The sequence below is a fragment of the Chiloscyllium plagiosum genome, unplaced genomic scaffold (assembly GCF_037043375.1).
Source record: "Chiloscyllium plagiosum isolate Xiang-an unplaced genomic scaffold, Cpla_swu_hap1 HiC_scaffold_9, whole genome shotgun sequence".
Lineage (NCBI taxonomy): Eukaryota > Metazoa > Chordata > Chondrichthyes > Orectolobiformes > Hemiscylliidae > Chiloscyllium > Chiloscyllium plagiosum.
In genome coordinates, this window is record NW_028270147.1 from 50443921 (window position 1) to 50467319 (window position 23399).

The 23399-nt window shown below is 40.7% G+C and overlaps 1 protein-coding gene across 1 annotated transcript in view; it reads left to right on the top strand.

Annotated features, from left to right (window-relative positions):
- Nucleotides 1-23399, top strand: part of LOC122554359 (metalloprotease TIKI2-like) — a 422004-nt gene that overhangs the window by 381210 nt on the left and 17395 nt on the right. Inside the window, exon 6 of the mRNA XM_043699245.2 lies at nt 19601-19876. Coding sequence (XP_043555180.2) covers nt 19601-19876 — 276 coding nt within the window. The remainder of the gene's footprint in view (nt 1-19600; nt 19877-23399) is intronic.

Genomic DNA, 23399 nt, shown 5'->3' on the forward strand with positions numbered 1-23399 from the left:
GTAATAATATTAATTCCACAGTATTTTGCTCGAAGCTAATAACTAACATGTATTCTTCTTGTGCAGGATTGGTAAATGAGTACCAGCAAACTATTTGACCAATTAAACACTCATAGGCAAACCACAAATTAACAACTGTACCACGATCTTTAAACTGTGTTTTACCGGGATCAGATCTAAGATCCTGCTAGTTGCTTAGGATAGCTCAGTGTTACAACACATGGTGTATTTATCCAATGAGCTCATCAAACCATTTAATTACATGACCATTATCTCAAGTATCTGGCAGCTACAAGAGTCTATTTACAGTCACTGTTTCAACATGACTCAAATGTTGATGATTGCATACAGAAACTGACTACAAGATCATTGTGAGTGACTGATCATTTTAGTTTCTCATTTTGGCTCTCACCTGATAGTGCCCATCATCAAACTATTCCACCATGGTTTCAAGGCATTTTGTTTTAAGATAGCTGTGTCTGTATCTCAGCCTTCAAAAATAATCTTTCTGCTAACAAAAATCAAAGGGTTGTGAAAACTGAACTTAGCCCCTCTCCACTTTAATTCAGGTTGGAGGCTATGGTGAGCAATAAGCTCCCTGCCATTGGCAATGCTAGGCCGTGGTGATTTTACTCCTGAATGTATCTGCATGACCTGGTTAGTTAGTCACTTAATGTGGTGGAAAGTTGAAAAGCAGGAGACTACCAGCAGTCCTTACTTTCTCCTAGGAGACCACCAGCAGAAACAAAAAGAGCTGGCTCCAACAATGTTAGATAGTCACAGGAAAGTGTATTAAGGAGGATCCTGGAAGGCAGGAAGCCTGAATCAGGGAACTGTAAACCTTGTGTAGCCGAGAGGAGCATTTGTAGCCCAATCAGGAAAAACAAAATTTGTTAAAATTGCATCCCTTTGGGCAACCCGAACCCCAACCCTGTTTCCTACTTACTTCAGGTTGATACGAAACCACGATGACTTCCCAATCACCGCTAAAATAAAAGCCTAGTGAATATTTAAAGATTTTGAAGGATATAGGAACGGTAAAGCTCTGTGAAAATTCATATGCCGAATTCTTTTCACCTTGCTTCTTGGCACAGATTTCTGCAGTGCACACTGTTTTTTGGTGGAAGAAGGTAGACTTTCCAGTTCCTTAAGAAATTTGCTGCTTTAAGTGGTGTATTTATTATGCTGTTTCTTTTCCGAAAATAATATGTTAATGGTGTCGTTAGTACGATCGGGCATCCTGAAATTTGTTCCCAGCAATATGAAACATTGACAAGTTCCAAAGCCCCAACCACTTGAGCTTGTAAAATTCCAATGTCATTTCCCATCATTCTATCCCTCTCCACTCAAGGGTTATCCATTGTGAAAGGTGGTTTCATTGGGATGTCTGGTGCCACATAAATACAGCGATTTATCAAGTTTAGATTTAGTCATTATATCTGGATCTTAATCGCTAATGGAGGTTATTTCCATTGAATCTGATCTTGACTTCACCTAATGCCAATGACCTTTCTTCCCACATACGATCAGAAGTGAGACATTAAGCAAAGATGTTAAATCAAGTACAATGCCCTACAATACCCCGACAGATGAGCTAACACAGTGTGGATTTGGAACAAAAGTGTGATTGAGCCACTGGGGAGCCTAACACAAGATTAATTACTTTATAAAAATACTTTAAAGTTGAGCCATTAACATTTCCAGAAACAAATGGAGGTCATTCAGTCCATTTTATCTGGCCAGATCTTTGCTTCAGCAATCCAAAAGTAATCCCACAGCTTCGTTCTCTTCCAAAGCTCTGCATCTTCCTCTGCTTCAAAAATCCATCTAATTTTCTCTTAAAGAATGTGTAAAGTTTTCTCCTGACATTTCTCTGCTAATGTGTCTCCCCGTATAATAAGATTGAATTGAATACCCCTCACCATCTACTACTCAATTCAACAAAAATCTTTATCAAAGCATCTCATAATTTAAAAAAGAGCTTCTATTAAATCTGCTCTTAATTATGTCTGCTGCTGTAGAAATAGTGTAAACGTCACAAGTCATTCCTGCCAACAAAGCATTCCTATTGTGAGAAAGAATGCAACATTATATAAGGAGGCATCAGAAAATTTGCAGAGTGGGCTTCAATGTATATAAGTATAAAATAGGTCACATTGATCAGAAAATAGAAATATCATTTACCCCTGAGAAAATAAGAAACTAAATGGGGAAGGAAAGCAAAGGAATCTTTGGTTGCATCGTTCAGGATAGTATCAGAGGTCAGCAAAGTCTTTAGAAATTTTAAATTAGAGTTGGAATTTATTTCTCGGGGAAATAGTAGGACCACTAAACCTGTATATTGTGCTGATCAGGCTACTTTTTGAACGCTTTGCCTAGTTCTGACCTCTGTACTGTAGAAGGACATGGAAGCACTGGTGAAAAATGCAACTGAAATTTAGAACATTAGTTTCAGAACTGAGAATTTACAGCTATTGAGAAGAAATCATGGAAAGGCTGGACAAGGTAAAGGTGGACAGATTTGTTTCACTTATTTGGAGAATTCAAAACTATGGGTCATATATATAAGATAGTTAATAATAAATCCAATAGGGAAACAAAGATAAATTTCTTAATGCACTTTTAGAACGCGGTACATGTTACCATAGAAAATGGTTGAAGCAACTAGCTGAGGTGTTTTCAAAAGGGATATAGATGAATACATGAGACATGAGGAAATAGAAAATCAAGCTGAAATGTGGAGATGAAGTTCTCAGAATGAGGGAGAAGCCTTAAGTAGAATAAATATACTAGCACAGATTAGTTAGGACAAATGGCTCACTCTATGCCGTATATTGTAAGTAACTCAATGGCAATAATTTCATAGAACCCTGTGAATAGCCTTGGTGTGTGCTTTCAGTTTGGTCCTTTCAGCACCAGTAATGGACAGAGACTTTGGTTTGATGTCAGTGTAGCAAATTCAAGCCCCAATAGACCTCCAAAATATGCTTAATAAAGTGGCTTCCTGCAAAGAGCTGGAACACATGGAATAAAAGGATAGTGGAAGTAGGGTTATGAAGTTGGTTGCATGACAGGAAACAAAGTTGCATTAACTGTTGGTTTTCAGACTGGAGGAAGGCATACAAAGGCTTCCCAGGAGTCAATCTTAGAGCTGCTGCTTTTCTTCAATATATATTCATAACCTAAACTTGGATGGACAGTGTAAAATTACAAAATGTTCAGATGATACAAAGCTTGGAAGCACCATGAACTGTGAGGAGGATAGCTACAGACCAGTGTTTGTGTTGTGGCAAGGTGTGAGTAGTGTGTAATGAATCTTCAGGAGCAGCACCATTTTGTGAGCAGATTTTGATACCGTGCACACACAGAGATTCAATACCTGTGAAAAGGCAGCACCTGTCTACCTATCTAAGTCTTGGATCCTAAGAAGAAATGGGCAAGTTTCTTGTCAAAAGAGGCAATTCCTCTGCTAATTCAGTCCATGAAACATCTGAACCTAAAGGAAGATGCAAGAAGTCTTCAGAGACAGTACAATGGGACTGTATGGCCTTTGTTTTCATGGATTGAAGATGCCACTTGCCCCTTACCTGAATGTCTCACCTGCAGAGAAAGCATTCAATGGTAAGTTGAGATGCCATTGAGAGACAAAACATCCACCTCTTGCAAACAAACACGTTCAGTACTTCTAGAGCTTGAGAGAATAAAATGTCAAGGAGACCCAACTTCTGATGTAGTTGTGCAGGTATCAGACAAAGCTCAAGAGGTTCATTACCTGTTTGCTGAAACAGTAACAAAATCAATGAAGCCCCATACATTGTTAAAACTCTAATTATACCTCCACGTTAAAAAAAAAGTGTGCTGTAAAAGAAATCAGCAAAAGTCCACTCTCTGATAATAGTCAAACAGCAAATTGACTTTATGGTAGCAGATATTGAGAAGGTCCTGCATGTGAAGTTCACTACTAGTGGGCAGTTTGCTTTGCAATTGAGGAGTCCACCACTAAAACCATACAATGCCAGCTGCTGGCCAACACTTGGTCTGCTGATAGGAACCACATTCAGAAGTTTTTCTTTTGAAAGGAGCTACCAAGTCATACAACTGGTGAAGAAATATTTTGGGTAATAGATATGTTCTTAAGAGGAAATAAACTTACGTCGGCCTTGTGTTGCAGCATTTACACGGACGGAGCAGCCTCTATGATCAGAAAATTGACAGATTTACCAGTAATGTGAAAAAACAAGGTCCTGACATTTGGATAATCCATTGCATCGTCCACCATGAAACCCTTGTAGCCAAAAGGATGCCAGCAGAGTTGGCTGCAGTATTAGAGCAAGTCATCAAAATCATGAATTACATGAAATCGTGGTCATTGAAATTACGCTTGTTCACTATTTTGTATACAGAGATGGGAGTCTAGCATTAGAATTACTGTTATACACCCAGATGTGATGGTTATCATGGGAGAGAGTTCTCTCCCGTGTTCATGAGCTCGAGAGAGAACTATCAGAGTTTTCAGCAATGCACAAACTGCCTTATGAAGAGTTGCTTGGTGATTACTGGTGGGCTAAGCTGGCACATCTCGCTGACATTTTCTGCCTTCTGACTAAGCTGAATACTGAAATTCAGATAACGAATGAGGCTATCCTGACCATTACGATGCAGCTACCACCAGAACATTACCTGCCCCACCAGGGGCCCAAACATTTTTGACCACTGCTACACCACTGTGAAGGATGCCTACCACTCCACCCCCCACCCTCATACCGGGAACTCCGACCACAATGCCATGTTTCTTCTCCTGGTTACAGGCAAAAGCTCAAGCAGGAGACCCCCTCGCAGATACAGGCCCAGTGCTGGTCGGAGGAGGCAGAGGATAAACTCCGGTGCTGTCTGGAATCGGCTGATTGGGCCATGTTCAAACAATCCGCAGGTACCTTGGACGAGTACACCACCACCGTCACAGACTTTATCAGTAAGTGTGTGGAGGACTGTATACCGAGAAAGTCAATCTGGGTGTTCCCCAACAGGAAATCCTTGATGAATCAGGACATCAGGAACCTGCTAAAAACCAGGTGTGAGGCCTTCAGATGAATACCGATCCAAACTAGAGACCCAGACAGATACCCGGCAACTATGACAAAGACTGAATGACATCACAGGTTCTAAAAAGAGGCAGTGCAAAATACTAGATGATGACACTTCCCTTCCAGATCGTCTCAACACCTTCTGAGCTTGCTTTGAGCAGAATTTCGGCGGAGAGTAACACCTATTCAGACAAGTCCTGATGAACCTATCCCAACAGTCACTGCATCAGTGGTCAGATCAGTTTTCCTTCGTGTGAATCCAAGGAAAGCGATGGGACCAAACAGAGTAGCAGGCCGTGCACTGCGCAGAACAACTGGCAGATGTCTTCTCGACATCTTCAATCTCTCCCTGCAGCAGGCCACTGTCCCTGCCTGTTTCAAGAGGGCCAACATCATCCCTGTGCCTAAGAAGGATCATTCAGCATGTCTCAATGACTACCGCCCAATGGCCCTAACTTCACTGTTAATGAAGTGCTGTCCATGGCATTAATCAACTCCAGTCTCCCCACTACTCTTGACCCACTCCAATTTGCCCATCGGACCAACAGATCCACGTCAGATGCCATATCACTTGTCCTTCACTCCTCCCTAGAACATCTTGACACCAAGAATAGCTACGTAAGAATCCTACTCATTGACTACAGTTCAGCCTTCAACACTATTATCCCCTCGAGACTGATTACTAAACTTAGTGATCTCGGATTAAGCCCCACTCTCTGCAACTGGATCCTCAGTTTCCTGACCCACAGGCCACAATCAGTGAAGAATTGGGGATAATATTTCATCCTCACGAAGACTCAACATTGGAGTCCCCCACAGGTGAGTACTCAGCCCCCTACTTTACTCACTGTATACCCATGACTGCGACGCCAAATACCAGATTAATGCCATTTACAAGTTTGCTGATGACACCACCATAGTTGGTCGAATCTCAGATGGCAATGAAACAGACTACAGACGGGAGGTGGAAGACCTGGAAAAATGGTGCACTGAGAACAACCTAGCTCTCGATGCCAGCAAAACCAAGGAATACAGTATTGACTTTCAGCAGGATGTTACTCATGCCCTCCCCCCCCTTACATATTAACAGCATAGAGGTGGAACGAGTGGAATGTGTCAAGCTCCTGGGGGTGGTTATCCACAACAAGCTTTCTTGGACTCTTCATATGGACACATTGGTTCCAAAGGCCCAACAATGTCTCTTCTTCCTCTGTCAGCTGAGGAAATTTGGCATGATGGCGAATACCGTTGCCAACTTTTATAGGTGCGTCATCAAGAGCATTCTGTCTGGATGTATCACTACCTGGTACGGCAACTGTACCATTCAAGATCGGAGGCAGATGCATAGAGTGGTGAACTCGGCCCGGACAATCACAAAGGCCAACCTCCCATCTGTAGAATTTATCTACCAGGCCCACTGTCAAGGAAAGGCCGCCAGTATTCTCAAAGATCCATCCCACCCTGGCAATGTTTTTCTACAACCTCTACCATCGGAGAGAAGGTACAGAAGCCTGAACACACGCACCAGCCAGTTTTGAAACAGTTTTGACCCCAATGTTGTTAGAATACTGAATGGACTCACAAGCTCTTAACATTCGCCTGTACCTGTGTTTTTGCCGCTGTTTACCTATTATTTACTTATCTGTGCTACTTAACTCTGTGATCTGCCTGTATTGCTCGCAAGACAAAGCTTTTCACTGTGCCTCAGTACATGTGACAATAAATTCAATTTAATTCAGTTAAACTTCGAGGTTTCACGTCAAAACTGGGCCTTTGGTTAGCGACAGTGGCAAAAGATTCACTTGACATCTTTTCATTAACATCGGAAGCAGCAGACACAGCTGTAAAGTGCACAAACTCATATTCAAACATCTCAAAGCACTGCAAGAAAAGTTTGAAAAGTTTGAAATTTGGAAGGCTAATACTGGGTATGCAATCCATTTGGTTCACTATCTTCTAATTGAGCAGAAAAGCTAATGTTGAGAGAAAAAGAGGAATTTGTAGAGAGACACAATGGATCACACAATGAAGCTGAAGTTTGGAGGGGTGTCTTTGAAGTGTTTTAGCTGACTGCGGTACCTGAATATCTGACAATCCTTGACCATGTTGTTTGCTGTACACTTGCTGTTTATGACAGCATACCTCGGTGAGCTGGTATTTTCAGCCCTGCCTTACATGAAAGGCAATAAGTGTAGGAGCAGTGTTTAGTGGAGCAAGGTTTGCACGTGGCCTTCTCATCAATTCCACTTGGATCAAAAGTCTCCATGCACACCGACAGGCCTAGATTTCCCACAAACCCATGGGAATTTATTTCATGTTGTGTTTGGCTCTGATCCATTGCTTATGCACAGTAGAAATACTTGAGTTGAACAGATTTTGAACGTATGTCCGTGCTAGCAGTTGCCGATCGCATATTTTTGCCAGTGAATTTGAAACAATAATTCTTTTTGATCCTTTTTTAGTCAGTTGTGTGGACTATGTTGCAAACTTCCCTAGTAAGGTCATAACAATAGTAAATACATGTAAATATAATGTTCATGAGCAATCAATTCTTCTGAAAAAGTGGATGTGCCGTGGAATTGTTTCATTTAAGTGTTTCTTGATATTGAAGAATTTTGGAATCACTGCTATAGACTTCAAGAGAATATGAACAAGTTTGTGAATTGGCAGACAGGTGGCAGATGAAATTCAGTGCTGAGGTGTGTGAAGTCATACATTTTTGTTGGATGGATGAGGACAGCCAAGATAAAATAACAAGCACCACAAAACCTAGGGATGTGTACAAATTACTAAAATGCCAGTAGGGCAGCTTGGAAAAGGGTTTCTGGAGGTTACTCATCTACCTTTCTGTACCTTTGATTTATTTCCCCCTTGCAACTGCCATTCATCACACCCCTAACTCCTGTAAATTCCTCATTGCATCTAACTGCCGCTCCAACCGATCCATGCAATCCAATTGGTTTTGCAACCAAACTTATTTCTTGTAGACATAGCCATCAGTAATATAGAAACTCTCCCGAATTCTGTCTCACTTTCCTAAAGTCTGGATGACTAAAGCAATTGAGGTTTTGTCAAGAATAAGAAGGAAGCATATGTCAGGTATAGACAGCAGAGATCGAGTGATTCCCCAGAAAAGTATAACGGCAGTAGGAATATATTTAAGAGGGAAGTTCGGAGGACAAAAAGGGGATATGAGATAGCTTTGGCAAGTAGGGTTAAAGCGAATCCAAATGGATTCTACAAATACATTAAGGACACAATATTCTTGCTGAGTTTATAATATTTCGTATAGGTTCATCATAACTTCTTTGCTTTAGTACTTGCTGTATTATTTATAGAACCAAGGATGCAAAGATGGCCTTTAGTAGAATGATGTGCTCTTCCTGTTGGATGTGGGAGATTAGGGAGAGCTTCCATGTTACTGATTATTATAGATTTGCTAGAGCTGCTCAGGAGGATTTAAACCAGTAAAATTGGGGTTTGGGACCCAGGGAGATAGTGAGGAAAGAGATCAGTCTGGAACTGGTGCATTTGGGGACAGAAGTAAGTCAAACATTAAGGACAGGCAGGAACAAAGTGCAGAACAAGTAGGACTGATAAATAAAACTGAATTTATTTCAACGCAGTAAGCTTAGCAGGTAAGGCAGGTGAACACAGGGCATGGTTAGGAACATGGAACTGGGATATCATAGCAATTACAGAGATGTGGTTCAGGGATGGACAGGATTGGCAGCTTAATGTTCCAGGGTATAGATGCTATAGGAAGATCGAAAGGGGGGACAAGAGAGAAGGTGGGGGTGGCATTTTTGATTGGGGATAACACTATGGCTGTGTTTAGGGAAGATATTCCTGGGAATACATCCAGGGAAGTTATTTAGGTGGAACTGAGAAATAAAGGGATGATCACTTCATTGGGATTGTACTGTAGATCACCCCCAATAGTCTGCAGGAAATTGAGTAACACACTTGTAAGGAAATCTCAGTTATCTGTAAGAATAATATTAAGGTAGTTATGGTAGGGCATTTTAATTTTTCAGGAGAAAGTGAGGACTGCAGATGCTGGAGATCAGAGCTGAAAATGTGTTGCTGGAAAAGCGCAGCAGGTCAGGCAGCATCCAAGGAACAGGAGAATCGATGTTTCGGGCATAAGCCCTTCTTTAGGGCTTTAATTTTTCAAACATGGACTGGGACTACCATAGTGCTAAGGGCTTGAATGCAGTAGAATTTGTTGAGTATCTACAATAAGATTTTCTGATTCACTATGTGGATGTACCTACTAGAGAAAGTGCAAAATTTGACCTACTTTTGAGAAATAAGGTAGGGCAGGTGACTGAGATGACAATGGGGCCACTGACCATAATTCTATTAGTTTAAAATAATGATGGAAAATGATAGACTGGATCTGAAAGTTAAAGTTCTAAATTGGAGGAAGGCTAATTTTGACAGTATGAGGCAAGAACTTTCAAAGGTTGATTCGGGGCAGATGTTTGCAGGTAAAGGGATGGCTGGAAATTGGGAAGCTTTCAAAATGAGATAATGACAATTTGTTCCTGATAGGGTGAAGGGCAAGAATGGGCAAAATCTGATGAATCACCTCACTCCTGTTGAAGGGCTTTTGCCTAAAATGTTGATTTTCCTGCTCTTTGGATGCTGCCTGGTCTGCTGTGCTTTTCCAGCACCACTCTAATCCGGACTCTGAAGGGCAAGAATGGTAAGTGTAGGGAATGCTGAATGACTAGAGCAATTGAGGTTTTGGTCAAGAATAAGAAAGAAGCATATGTCAGGTATAGACAGCAGAGATCAAGTGATTCCCCAGAAGAGTATAAAGGCAGTAGGAATATACTTAAGAGGGGAGTCAGCAGGGCAAAAAGGGGACATGGGATAGCTTTGGCAAATAGGGTTAATGCGAATCCAAAGGGATTCCAGAAATACATTAAGGACAAAAGGGTAACTAGGGAGAGAATAGTGCCCCTCAAAAATCAGCAAGGCTGCCTATGTGTGGAATTGCAGAAAATGGGGGAGATACTAAATACATACTTTTCATCAGTGTTTGCTGTGGAGAAGGATATGGAAGATAGAGAACATGCGGAAATAAGTAGTGATCTCTTAACAAATGTCCATATTACAGAGGTAGTGATGCTGGATGTCTTAAACTGCATAAAGATGGATAAATCCTCAAGACCTGATCAGGTGTACCCTATAACTCTGTGGGAAGTTGGGGAAGTGATTGCTGGGCCCCTTGCTGAGATATTCGTATCTTCAATAGTCGCAGGCGAGGTGCCAGAAGACTGGAGGTTGGCTAACGTGGTGCCACTGTTTAAGAAAGATGATAAAGTAAAAGGACTTACATGTATTTGGAAAGGCAAGGACTGATTAGGGATAGTCAGCATGGCTTTGTGGGTGGGAAATCATGTGTCACAAACTTGATTGAGTTTTTTGAAGAAGTAACAAAGAGGATTGATGAGAGCAGAGCAGTGGACCTGATCTACATGGACTTCAGTAAGGTGTTTGACAAGATTTCTCATGGTAGACTGGTAGGCAAGGTTATATCACATCGAATAGATGGAGAACTAGCTAATTGGATATAGGACTGACTCGATGATAGACAGAAGGTGGTTTTGGAAGGTTGCTTTTCAGACTGTAGGCTTGTGACCAGTTGTGTGCCACAAGGATCAGTGCTGAGTCCACTGCTTTTCATCATTTATATAAATGCTTTGGGTGTGAACATAGGAGGTATGGTGAGTAAGTTTGCAGAAGACACCAAAATTGGAGGTGTAGTGGACAGTGAAGAAGGTTACCTCAGAAGGTTACAACAGGATCTTGATTAAATGGGCCAATAGGTGGCAGATGGAATTTAATTTAGATAAATATGAGGTGCTGCATTTTGGAAAAGCAAATCAGGGCTGATACACTTAATGGTAAGGTCTTGGGGAGTGTTGCTGAACAAAGAATCTTTGGAATACAGGTTCATAGTTCTGTGTAAGTGGAGTCGCTGGTAGACAGGATAGTGAAAAAGATTTGGTATTTTTGCCTTTATTTGACCGTGCACTAAGTATAGGAATTGGAAGGTCATGTTGCGGCTGTACAGGACATTGGTTAGGGTACTCTTGACATACTGCATGTAATTCTGGTCTTCCTGCTAGAGGAAGGATTTTGTGAAACTTGAAAGGGGCCGGAAAAGGTTTACAAGGATGTTGCCAGGGTTGGAGGGTTTGAGCTATAGGGAGAGGTTGAATTGGCTGGGGCTGTTTTCCCTGGAGCCTCAGAGGCTAAGAGGCTACCTTATAGAGGTTTATAAAATCATGAGGGGCATGGATAGTGTAAATAGACAAGGTATTTTCCCTGGGTGGGGGAATGCAAAACTAGAGGGCATGGATCTAAGGTGAGAGGGGAAAAATTGAAAACAGACTTGGGGGCAACTTTTTCAAGCAGAGGGTGGTGCCTGTATGTAATGACCTGCCAGAGGAAGTGATGGGGACTGGTACAATTACAACATTTAAAATGGCATTGGGATTGGTATATGAATAGGAAGGGTTTAAAGGGATATGGGCCAAATGCTGGCAAATGGGACTAGATTTATTTAGGATTTCTGGTCAGCATGTGCGAGTTGGATTGAAGGGTCTGTTTCCGTGCTGTATATCTCCATGACTCGATGACTGTTTCTAGGGAGGAAGCACTTCAGTTACACAGATAGATTGTGCAGGCTGGCAGTGTTCTACTTGGGAAAGAGAAGGTTGAAAGGAGATTTGATAGTGGTGTTCAAAATCATGAGGGGTCTAGGCAGAGTTCAAGAAGAAGAGCTGTTCTCAGTGGTGAAAGATCAAGTACCCAATTTGGAGTGTCTGGCAAAAGAAACAGAAGAGATCTGAGGAAAATGGTTCCTTCTATCTACCAGAATTAGTAGTATTTGATGATTGCAGAGTGACTCAGATCCACCCAAAACTCCTCAGATGATGTAGTCGTCCATGAGTGACAGAGTATTACTCTTTCCAACAAGAGAGAGAGTGGAATCACTTCCTTTTGACATTAATGGCATCAATAGCCTGGGTTCATCATTGATGTGAAACTAATCCAGTCATACAAATACTGTAGCTACAAGGCTAAGAATTCTGTTTCAATTAGCTCACCATTTGACTCCCCAAAGCCTTACTACCACCTAACAAAGCACAAATAAGGAGTGTGATAGAATATTATTTATTTGGCTTGATCAGTATAGGTCCAGCACTGTTCAAAGGCTCACCATTATCCAAGGCAAAGCAGTTCTGTTTATTGGCACTGCATTCATCACTTGAAACATTCACTGCCTGACCAATCATACTGTTTATCAGTGTTCCTCTAAAGTGCACTGCAACTTGACAATCTGGACATAGCGCACAAGAAAAAACATAACGCACAACAAATAACTAAGATCCCTTTACGATAGATGGCTACTTGATAAAATTAAGGAGACAGCACAATGCAATGAACAGGTTGTTGCTGCACACAATAGAGAGAAATTATGGGAAATATTGGTGTGTACCATTTACAAGATGCACTGCAGTACTTTTCAAGCCTTCTGCAACAGTACCTTTCAAATCCACCACCATGACCTGTTAGAAAGACAAGGTCTGCAGGTACACGAAAGCATTAGAACAAAAGAAATCGGAGCAGAGGTATGCCATGTGGTTCCCCTTGCCTTCTCGTCCATTTAATAAGATCACACTTAAAATTTATATTAACCTCACATTTCTATTCTGATATCCCTTGATTTCCATAATCTCTTGATCATAATCTTGAAATGTTCATTGGGATCACCAAAAACTCCAAGTTACTCTTCAATTCACACATGACTAACTGGAAAATATATCAGTTTTCCTTCATTGTGACTGGAGCAAAATCTTGCAGAATAGTATTTTGGGAATACCTTCATCACACATTGCAAAAGTTCAAGAAAGAAACTCACCAGTACTTTCACAAAGATAATTGGGAAAGTACAATAAACATGAACATACAAGCAAGCAATAAGACTAGGCCATCTTAGCCCTTTAAGCCTGTTCGGTCACTCATGGCTCATCTGATTTTACCCTCAACTCTACATTTCCGCATATTTCCAATCATCTTTCATCCTGTTGGTAATCAAGAATCTATCTACTTTTGCCTTAAAAAATATGTAAAGGTTCCACATCCAAATGCTGGTCTCCAATGTGCAAATTTGAGTTAAAGAGCCACAAGGTTATGCTGCAGCTCTATAAAGCCCTGTTTAGACCACACTTGGAATATTGTGTTCAGTTCTAGTCACCTCATTATTGGAAGGATGTGGAAGTTTCAGAGAGGGTGCAGAGGAGATTTACCAGGATGTTGTCTGGACTGGAGAGCATGTATTATGAAGAAAGGTTGAGGGAGCTAGGACTTTCCTCATTGGAATGAAGAAGGATGGGAGGTGACTTGATAGAGGTCTACAAGGTGATAAGAGGCAGAGATAGAGAGGATAGCCAGAGACTTTTCCCCAGGGTGGAAATGGTTGTCACAAGGGGGCATAATTTTAAGGTGTTTGAAGGAAGGTTTAGGGGAGATGTCAGGGTAGGTTCTTTAAACAGAGAGTGGTTAGTGCATGGAATGCACTGCCAGCGTTGGGAGTAGAGTCAGACAGATTAGGGACATATAAGCAACTCTTGGATAGGCACATGGATGGTAGTAAAATGTAGGGTATGTAGGTTAGTTTCATCTTAGAGCAGGATAAAAGGTCAGCACAAATCAAGGTCCGAAGGGCCTGCACTGTTCCATGTTCTAAATGAATGAATAAATTAAAAATCAGAGGGTGATTGGGTCCTTAATATGATGTTCTTCAGGGCGTTTTTTTTTTAATTGCTTGCAGTTGACAGATAATCTATAAAACCTGGTAAAGTGGAAAAGAATAAGGTAGCATTGAGGTTGGGCCATTTCTAATTCAGACAAAAACACACTCTCAGGTAAGATCTGAAGGATGAAGAGCTTTAATATTAAAGCTCCATCTCAGAGTTTCTGTTGTGTTTAGAAAATTGGGATCAAGGTCAGCGCTGAGAGCTTTACCTGGACAGAATGTTCAAGTAAAGCCCCTTCTGTACAACTTTTGATGAGCATGTTGGCCAACCTAAATTTTGGCCAATATTTTCTCAACAAACATTCCTATCAAGAACCCAACATAAATTTGACTTGACTGAGATGTCATGATTGGAAGCAGTAAAATATAATGTTCCCTGCCAAGGTTTTAAGCAAAGAGAAAGTGATTCCAGTGTAGAGTTATTTCATGTGAGCGATTAGGCCAGATTGTTTTTCTTATCATAAATTTTAACTGTAAAGCCCCTGTACAAAGTCAAGGTAACTGAAGAACACGTACATTTCACATGGAATTTTACAGATTGCTGTTCAAGTTTTGCATCCAATTTTGGGTTTCAAGAATTTTATCAAAATGTTTTCTGTCAAACATATACAGCCCTAAATTAGGAAGTAATATTTAATCTTAAGGAAAAGAGAGACTACCTACTTGTAGATATTGAGAAAACACCACTTTTATTTAATCATCCCAAAGGCTATGGTACAGGATAAAGAAGCTAAATTGAGAGAAAAAAGCTCAAGTATTAATATTAGTCATGGCTGGGAGTCAAGTTTTTTTTTGGTTGAGACTTCAATATTGTAGTGTTATCATTAACAAAATCTCAATTCAATGACTTGTACTTTATCAGTATTCCCAGAAATAATCTGCAGGTTGTTCTATTTTGGTAACAAGAACCAGATAGATTTTCAAGACACATTCTGTTACTCTCATATATTTCAAGTCACTCTATAGGACTTTGGTAAAACAGCAGGGAAATATATTGCATTTGAACAAAAGAAAATGTGTTTTCACTTGGATTGAAAATACATGTAATAAGTTTAGATTTTACCATGAAGGTGAAGGTCACCATTCTACTAATTTGCAGTGGCAGCAGACAGGCTTGTTATCTCCAAAGTCAGTAGACCTTGCAAAGATGTTCTTAAGTATCTTCCAAAGGCTTTCAGTAATCATGCCTGCCTGTGTAAATAACCATAGGTCTCCAGCCAGGATCAGATAAGTAAATCAACATTAATCTTCCTGTTCCAGATTCTTTTAAGGTGATTTACAATTTATTTTCTTGAAACTAAGAATTTGAGCAATATGTTAAGAAAGTGCATAGCATAGTTCTGAAGAATGCGCTTCCAAAAAGAAAGTTAAACTTATTAAATATTAAAATAAATTATATATGTTATATTTTAGAAGAAATGTCCTTTTGCAAATGTGGGAATTCTTTTGAAAAATCAGTTATACTGTGATGCTAAGTTCAAATTTAATATATCAATTTCAAACAAAATGTGATGACTATGTAACTACTTCCAAAAATAATGTTTTAAAAAAGTTATCTTTTGTGAAGACGTTCTCCCTAAATTATTTATTTGATTTGTAGCTGTCTTTATATTCTCTTTTTCTGGTCTCACCTACACAAATCAGAAGCAGTGACTGCGCGTTTAACTTAACCTTTGTTTTCTTTCATGGGTCAGTTTTGTTGCGAGTTCAAATTCAGCTCTACTGAGGAAGAGTTGGGGTCCTCCTCAGGGGTCAAGCAATGTAAAGAAAAGTGCTTCACTCAGACAGTTATGTCAGATGTGGGAAGACTTGCGAAGGAGCTATACCAGAATGGCTAACAGTATATACAGAGGATCAGGTCATGTACGAGGCCATCACCATTCTGGAATCAACTCGAATAGCTCTGGGAAGACTGAGTTGACTTTTTTATAATTGTAGCCTGTGCTTTTACATTATTATTAGGCAAAAAAGTTAAAAGGTTCTCAGAGCTAAATGGGAATGCGAAATTTGAAACATTAATAGATTAGTTGAGATTTCTTTGAAATGTGGAGCAGGCCCAAGGACTGCGCATCTCATCCACTTCTCACAACTCCGCCCTCAAACTCACCTCTCCAACCCCAACAAGGACAGAACCCCCAGCAACCTCGTATATATCGCATCTCCTCCGCCATTTCCACCACCTCAAACTGACCCCACCACCAGAGATATACCCCCTCCCCCGGATCCGTTTTCCGTAAAGACCATTCCCTATGCGACTACCTCGTCAGGTCCCCAACACCTCACCCTCCCCTCCTGGCATCTTCCCCTGCCACCGCAGGAAATCCAAGACCTGCGCCCACACCTCCACCCTCACCTCCGTCCAAGGCCCCAAAGGAGCCTTCCACATCCATCAAGCTTTCACCTGCACGTCATTTACTGTATCCATTGCTCCCGATACAGTCTCCTTTACATTGGGGAGACAGGACGCCTACTCACAGAGTGCTTTAGAGAACATCTCCGGGACACCCGCATCAATCAACCCCACCGCCGCGAGGCTGAGCACTCCACCTCCCCCTCCCACTCCACCAAGGACATTTAGGTCCTGTGCCTCGCCCATCGCCACTCCCTCACCACCTGATGCCTGGAGGAAGAATGCCTCATCTTCCGCCTTGGGACCCTCCAACCCATGGCATCAATGTGGATTTCACCAGTTTCCTAATTTCTCCTGCCCCCACCTTATCCCAGTTCCAACCTTCCAGCTCAGCACCGCCCCCATGACCCATTCCACCTGTCCATCTTCCTTCACACCTATCCGCTCCACCTTTCCCTCCAATCTATCACCATTACTCCCACCTCCATCCACCTATTGCACTCTCAGCTTCCTTCCCCCCAGCCCCACTCCCCTTCCATTCATCTCTCAGCCCCCCCCCCACATACCCCCAATCCAAAGCTCCCAGCCTCATTCCTGATGAAGGGCTTTTGCCCAAAATGTCGATTTTCCTGGTCCTCGGATGCTGCCTGACCTGCTGTGCTTTTCCTGCACCACACTCTCGACCCCAAGGACTTCTGGTCCTAATTTATTCCAACACTCTTCCTCAGAAAAGCAAATGTTTAATTTATACAGGTTGAGGGAATAAAAGAGATAAGTGCTTTAATCATACCACTGCAGCCCCCTCTCCTACAGCTGCCACACCTCAGCATCATGGGAGCAGCAGTTTCACAGTAGGAGCATTAGCCCTCTCTCAAAAATCAAAAAGTTGACTCTCTCACCGTCCCCTCAACCAGTAACAACTGCAGAAAGATAACTTTGTCAGACCATTTTGTGGTCAGGCCTACAGAGGCTTGAATCCTCAAAAAGACAGAAGCTTCCACTCAAAGAGCCTCAAGTGACTAATATTAGCCTTTTATCAGTAGTGCGGAAGCCATTGGTATGGGACCTCGCAGCAGTAGTAGAGTTGGTAAACTTTCTTCAGAGCAAAGCACAGTAGGATATTCACTTGGATAACAAAATAGATTGATGTAATATTATGCTTAGAATTAAATTCAGTCCCTTTATTACATTTGTGGCTATGCAATATAGTTTCTTTCTATTACAGTTATTATCAAATCTGCATTGTTAAAAACTAATTGAGGTAGAAGTTGGTTGAATGGCTTCAATACTCATTGCAGAGTAAAGGGAATGGAGTAGGTGGTAGCAAAGTCTGATAATTCTGGGATAAGCACAAGGAAGACTGGAGAAACTCTCAGATCTGCCAGCATCTCTGGACAGAGCAACAGAAGTTTGTAAGAAGAATTGTATCAGACTCGAAGCATTAACTCTCTCCATTGATGCTGCCAGATCTGCTGAGTTTCTCTAGCCTTCCATGTGTTTGTTTCAGATTTCCAGCATCTACAGTATTTTACCTTTATTGGGCTGAAAATTCTGACTTATCTGTCTCAGAAAGATTAAACAGTTAATTCACCGCAACGCTCTCTACTGACTTTCCTCCTTGTGATGCCCCCTCACGTTCATCCAATCCCACCTTGATGATGATGGTCCCTTTTGTTGCTGTGCTTTCTCCTACTCTGATCCTCTTTACATTATCAAGTTGTGTATACTGCTGTAAACGACAGTGATGTGGTCCACTCTGCCTTGATTGTTGTATGAGTGCTCCTCGCTATTGTTCCCCCAGGGCTGTTTGCAGCACCATTCTGAACTATGGTCGGCCCTTGGTCGAATACGGTCGAGGAAATCCACTTTTTTATCTGATGGACGTTATTTATTGGATGTTTTCAACTATGTACTAAGTACAAGTTACGCTGACACGATAGACATTGTTACAGAGACTATGAGGATGACTGGATGATAGGTCTCACTCCTTCAAGATCCTAGACTGTTCTACCTTCAAGTCTGCATGACATCATCATAGTGTACGTTGCTTAAGGCACTTCTCAGCGTTAAGTCAAATACACCCATCTTTAACGAAGCCCCCTTGCCAGAGTACATGAGGGGCTGTGAATATTCCTGGTTGTCCTGTGTTTTGATTGTCTCAGTGTTGTTCAGGAAGCTGAGCAGTTTGGAGCTGGTATCCTTTACGTAGATTTACATAAACTATAATGCCCAGAAACTGCCAAGTGCTCCAACTGGAATATGATAGTGTTTATCCTCCCCCATTTTACTTCATCACACCTATCCGTTAATTTCTGCCTCATGTGCTTATCTCGCATCACCTTAAAACCATTTTGTGAATTGCCTCTACCACTTCTCGTCCTAGAAAAATTTCCATTATGAGTAAAAAACATTTCTACTGAATTTCTTATTGTTCCAGAGTAGCCACCCTCTGGTTATCCTGAGTGGGGTAAATGAGTGTTCTAGAAGCTAAGGTAGCAGGTAGCAAAATTGCATGATTCTCCATCAGTGATCACCACACTGCTTTGTGTTTTGTGGATATTTGCAGGGATAAGCAATTATTCTTCCATATTACTGGATGTATATGTTAATTGATTAGTGTTTCTTTATGAAATAAGTTTTGACTGATGTTAAGCTAAAGCTGATAAATCTTTTTGTTTAAAATCTGTTATAGATAATGTATTTAACTGGTAATTTTGGTAACAGGAAGATGTATACTTACTGCATTGTTCACAACATGGAATAATTGGAGTGGAGTAACAACGTACTCCTGCCTCAATTTTAACTGCATACTAACCTGAGCAAATACCCTTTTAAGTTCAGCTTACAGTCATAGAGTCATAGAGATGTACAGCATGGAAACAGACCCTTCGGTCCAACCTGTCCATGCCGACCAGATATCCCAAACCAATCTAGTCACAGACCAATGCCAATAAATTATATGCTTAGTTTTCTCTTGGAGCAAAATTTGTGCTGCACCTAATTAAATTCACAACAGTATCTGAGGTAATATCATTAGCAACCAGAGGCATTTCCATAGAAAAACTTACAGTCATAGGCTTTTTGGTGGGAGCATGTGATAAACTTATTTTGTCACTTATGGGAAATTGTCAACAGGTCAGGCAGCATCTGTGAAGAAAGAAGAGGAGTTTCAGGTCAAGAACAATTCCATCAGAACACAAATGACTTCGAGGTTTTGTCATCCTGCTTTATCAAATATATGGCATGGAATAGAATGAAATCAATGAGAGTATTAGCAAGCTTAGATTATACTGAAACCTTAATTGAATCCATTCTTGTTTTGTAAAGGAAAAAAACAGAGAAAAGTGGATTATCTTCAGGTAGTTCATCACTTCCATCAACCTCTTCCGCTCCAGTCGATGCATCATTGGAAGATTCCATGCCACTTCCTTCTGAGACTTCTCCTATTGATTTAGATGATGACATCATTTCTCCTCACCTCCTGATGCCAGACAGCCTTAGTCAATTGGAAGAGTTTGGCCGCCAAAAGAAGCGACAGAAGAAGCTTCCCAAGCCACAGCGGCAACGACAGTTCAGTGACCTATGGGTTCGCATTGAAGAGAGGTGGGTTTTCATTTACTTTTTCAGTTCTGGAATGAGGATTCAAAATATGGTGTTATTGTGTGAAAAGCGAAAAATAAGTTTATCGCTTTAAACTGCGCATGATATGATGGCTAACATGGATATGCAATGAAAAAAATCACATCTACTTTGTGCAGTGGGATTAGATATTTATTAAAGCAACAATGTAACTCTAGTGGTCTCAAGCCTGAGATAATTATATAGTCAGAGAAAATTGGCATGGGGAAGGTAAATCTTGATTGAAATCAAATAACTTAACACATGACCATAATCAAACTTGGGAATTTTATGGCTTTTATAACTCAGTAATTATTAGGTGGTATATTTACATATTCAGCTATTACATTAGTGTCTCCGTAATAAATTGGTAATATTTACTTGGATTAAACTTTTGTGTTATGGACCAGGCCAGACCCCCTCAAAACATTTCAAGTAAGTAGCCCAAACTCCACCTTTGCTAGTTGTTTTAAGCAGGTGTACAATGGATATTCCAGGGGTGATGCAGCTGGCCCGAATCACTTAGTTTTAAGCAAAACAGAATTTATTTGCAAGATTTCCAAATGAAACACAAACGAAACAGAACAGAACATAGAAGAATAACCAATCCGAAAACCCAACAGATTATCCCAACTTATTGATGCTGTTCCAAATAAATGCAACAATCCCCCATAAACACTCCTCGGCAAAAAAGGTAGCATCAAACCCAGGATCTTACAGGAGAGAGAGAGAAAGGTGGCTGAGCGATTCAGCATCCGAACACCTTCTTCTGTTTCTTGGACCACCAGCCTCACTGACTGACTGCTTTCACTGAACAGCCAGACTGCTCAAATCAAACCAAACCAAGCCAGAGAAAAGCAGAATTGGGAAAACCTGCTGCTCCCCTTTCATTGTACAAGTGTTTTTTTTAAACTTGAAAGTTTTTTGCCTGAGACAGTATCTGTTAGCTATAATCAAATTGGCCCTAAAACCTTTCAAGCCTAGATCTTCCAACCTCACTGAAAAAAGACAGCATAACCTTGTTAAAGGAGCAGCATTGTCACATATGGATTTTAAGTAATAAAGTAATTAAGTAATAAAATCTCAGTTGTTCAGAAAGGTTGCTCTGATTTCATAGTTAATGTTAACTCATTTTATACTTAGTTTTATAGAGTTGTAGAGATGTACAGCAGAGAAACAGACCCTTTTGTCCAACCTGTCCATCCTGAACAGATATCCCAACCCAATCTAGTCCCACCTGCCAGCACTCAGCCCATATCCCTCCAAACCCTTCCTACTCATATACCCATCCAGATGCCTTTTAAATGTTGCAATTGTACTAGCCTCCACCACTTCCTCTGTCAGTTCATTCCATACATGTACCACCCTCTAAATGAAAATGTTGCCCCTTAGGTCTCTTTTATAAAATTCCCCTCTCACCCTAAACCTATGCCCTCTAGTTCTGGACTCCCCCGCCCCAGGGAAGAGACTTTGTCTATTAATCCTATCCATGTCCCCTATGATTTTATAAACCTCTATAAGGTCGCCCCTCAGCCCCAGCCTATTCAACCCTATAGCTCAAATCCTCCAACCCTAGCAACATCCTTGTAAATCTTGTCTGAACCCTTAGTTGGCTTTTCAGTTTGTGTAAAAATAGATTAACATAGATTTGAACATTAACATAGCCAAAATGAGGAAGTCTAGGTGGGCTATTGTTTCTGTACCTTCAAAAATATTTGTTGCAAGTTGTATCCTTTGTTTGATATCAAATCATATAGACTAGGAAGCTTTAATACCAACTTGTCACTGACGTAGACCATCTGAACCAGAGTGCTGACGGGACATTACAATTAACGTTCGCATTTGTGGATAAAGGAGGGAGAAGTTAGCTTATGCAAGGCCTTGGTACTGACATGATCTAGTGCTCCCTGCTGTCAAGGTTATCTATTAATATCAGGTGAGGCTTGACTGCTGTTTCTAAAGTGGTCACAAAGTGTGTGCTTTCACTCACTGTCAACAATCATGCTTTTATGTTTGTGGGTGAGTTGGCAGAGAACTGCCAACCATGGATCTGGAGCTAAGCATATATCAACTTGTTCAAAAGAGGAAAGAAGGAGTGTTTGAATCTTTTCAGGCAGCACAAAGAGTTACTGGATCAGTGCCCAAAACTTGTATTTTGCATTGCAGATTATTATCTGCTGGGTTTTGGTTAGTGGCAACTTCAGTTTTGATTGACTGTATTTCATCAGTTCTAGCTTTACATCGATATTCAAAACCCACTCAGGTTCGTTTGCCAAAGTGTCTATTGTTCAAGCAGTTCATCAGCCTGACTAGCAAATAGTTTCAAATTGTCCAACTACCAGGAAGATCAAAGGATCTGGTTCTTACATAATGCCTACACATAAGTAAACTTTGGTTCTGGTCTGGGAAGTTTAGCTAACTTCTTCCTCCCAATAAAGGTGTATTGAAGTTATTGTAGCATTTTCGTGGCTATGATCACCTAACTCACTGCAGTTTGAGGGTTGAAGTCTGGACCTATTCAGTCTTGTGGGTCCTAGCATTTTAAGATAAAACTTTCACCTTTCATTTTTACTTCCCATTTCCTTTATCTTTCTGGTTTTTATCTGTTGTCTTTAGAGATATGCATTACTTTCTGATGAATGCTCAGGGAGCAGGGTAATTAATTTCAAAACCAAACTCTTTAGTCCACATGATGCACAGCTTTGAGAATACTGCTCATTCAATGGCAAGCTCATAAAAGCTCCACAGTAAAAGTCATATGCTAGAACACTGTAGTCAGTACAAATTATCTTTTTAAAAGATAGAAGGTTTATTAATTTTGAAATTCACCTGGAAATAATATCAACTGGCAGCAAAGGATGTTATAAATCACACACATTAAATGCTTCGTATGAGCAGGGAATGGGAATGATAAATGATGATTGTGAAGCGTCCTTGGCTGTGCACATGTGGAAAAAGTCCTCTTGGTAGAACGCACCAACACATAACTGGATTGCTTTGAGTTGTTCATATTACTGCAGATTGTTAATAGAGATGGTAAGTGTCCTCAATTTTCTCAGCTACATTCAACATTCTCACAGATTGGCAGAATCAAAAGTCTAGAGAGAGAAAATGTTGTGATCCTGTTTTTAGTCAATAATTTAGTGACCTGTTAATTGAATATGGGCTGCATATTTAATAACTTGTGAAAGAATAAGCTCAGAATTGGTTTCAGTCTTTGTTAAATCTGTTTACATTCCACCTTTGCCCTGGATTCTCTACCTCTTTATGCCTGCATTTCTCCTGAAGCAACTAGATTATTAGTCTTTTTAAAATTTATTTTCTGTTGTTTTCCAATTTACTCATTCTCTGCTCTTTGAAATGTTCCCCATCACTCTGACTCAGTATCTCAATGATGGAGCATTTACCTGCCAAACCAATATGAGCCCATTGTTCTTACATTTTCAATGGTATTACTTGCAGTCTGAAGTACTTATCAACCATGCACACTTGTTGGCAGATTGTTGTC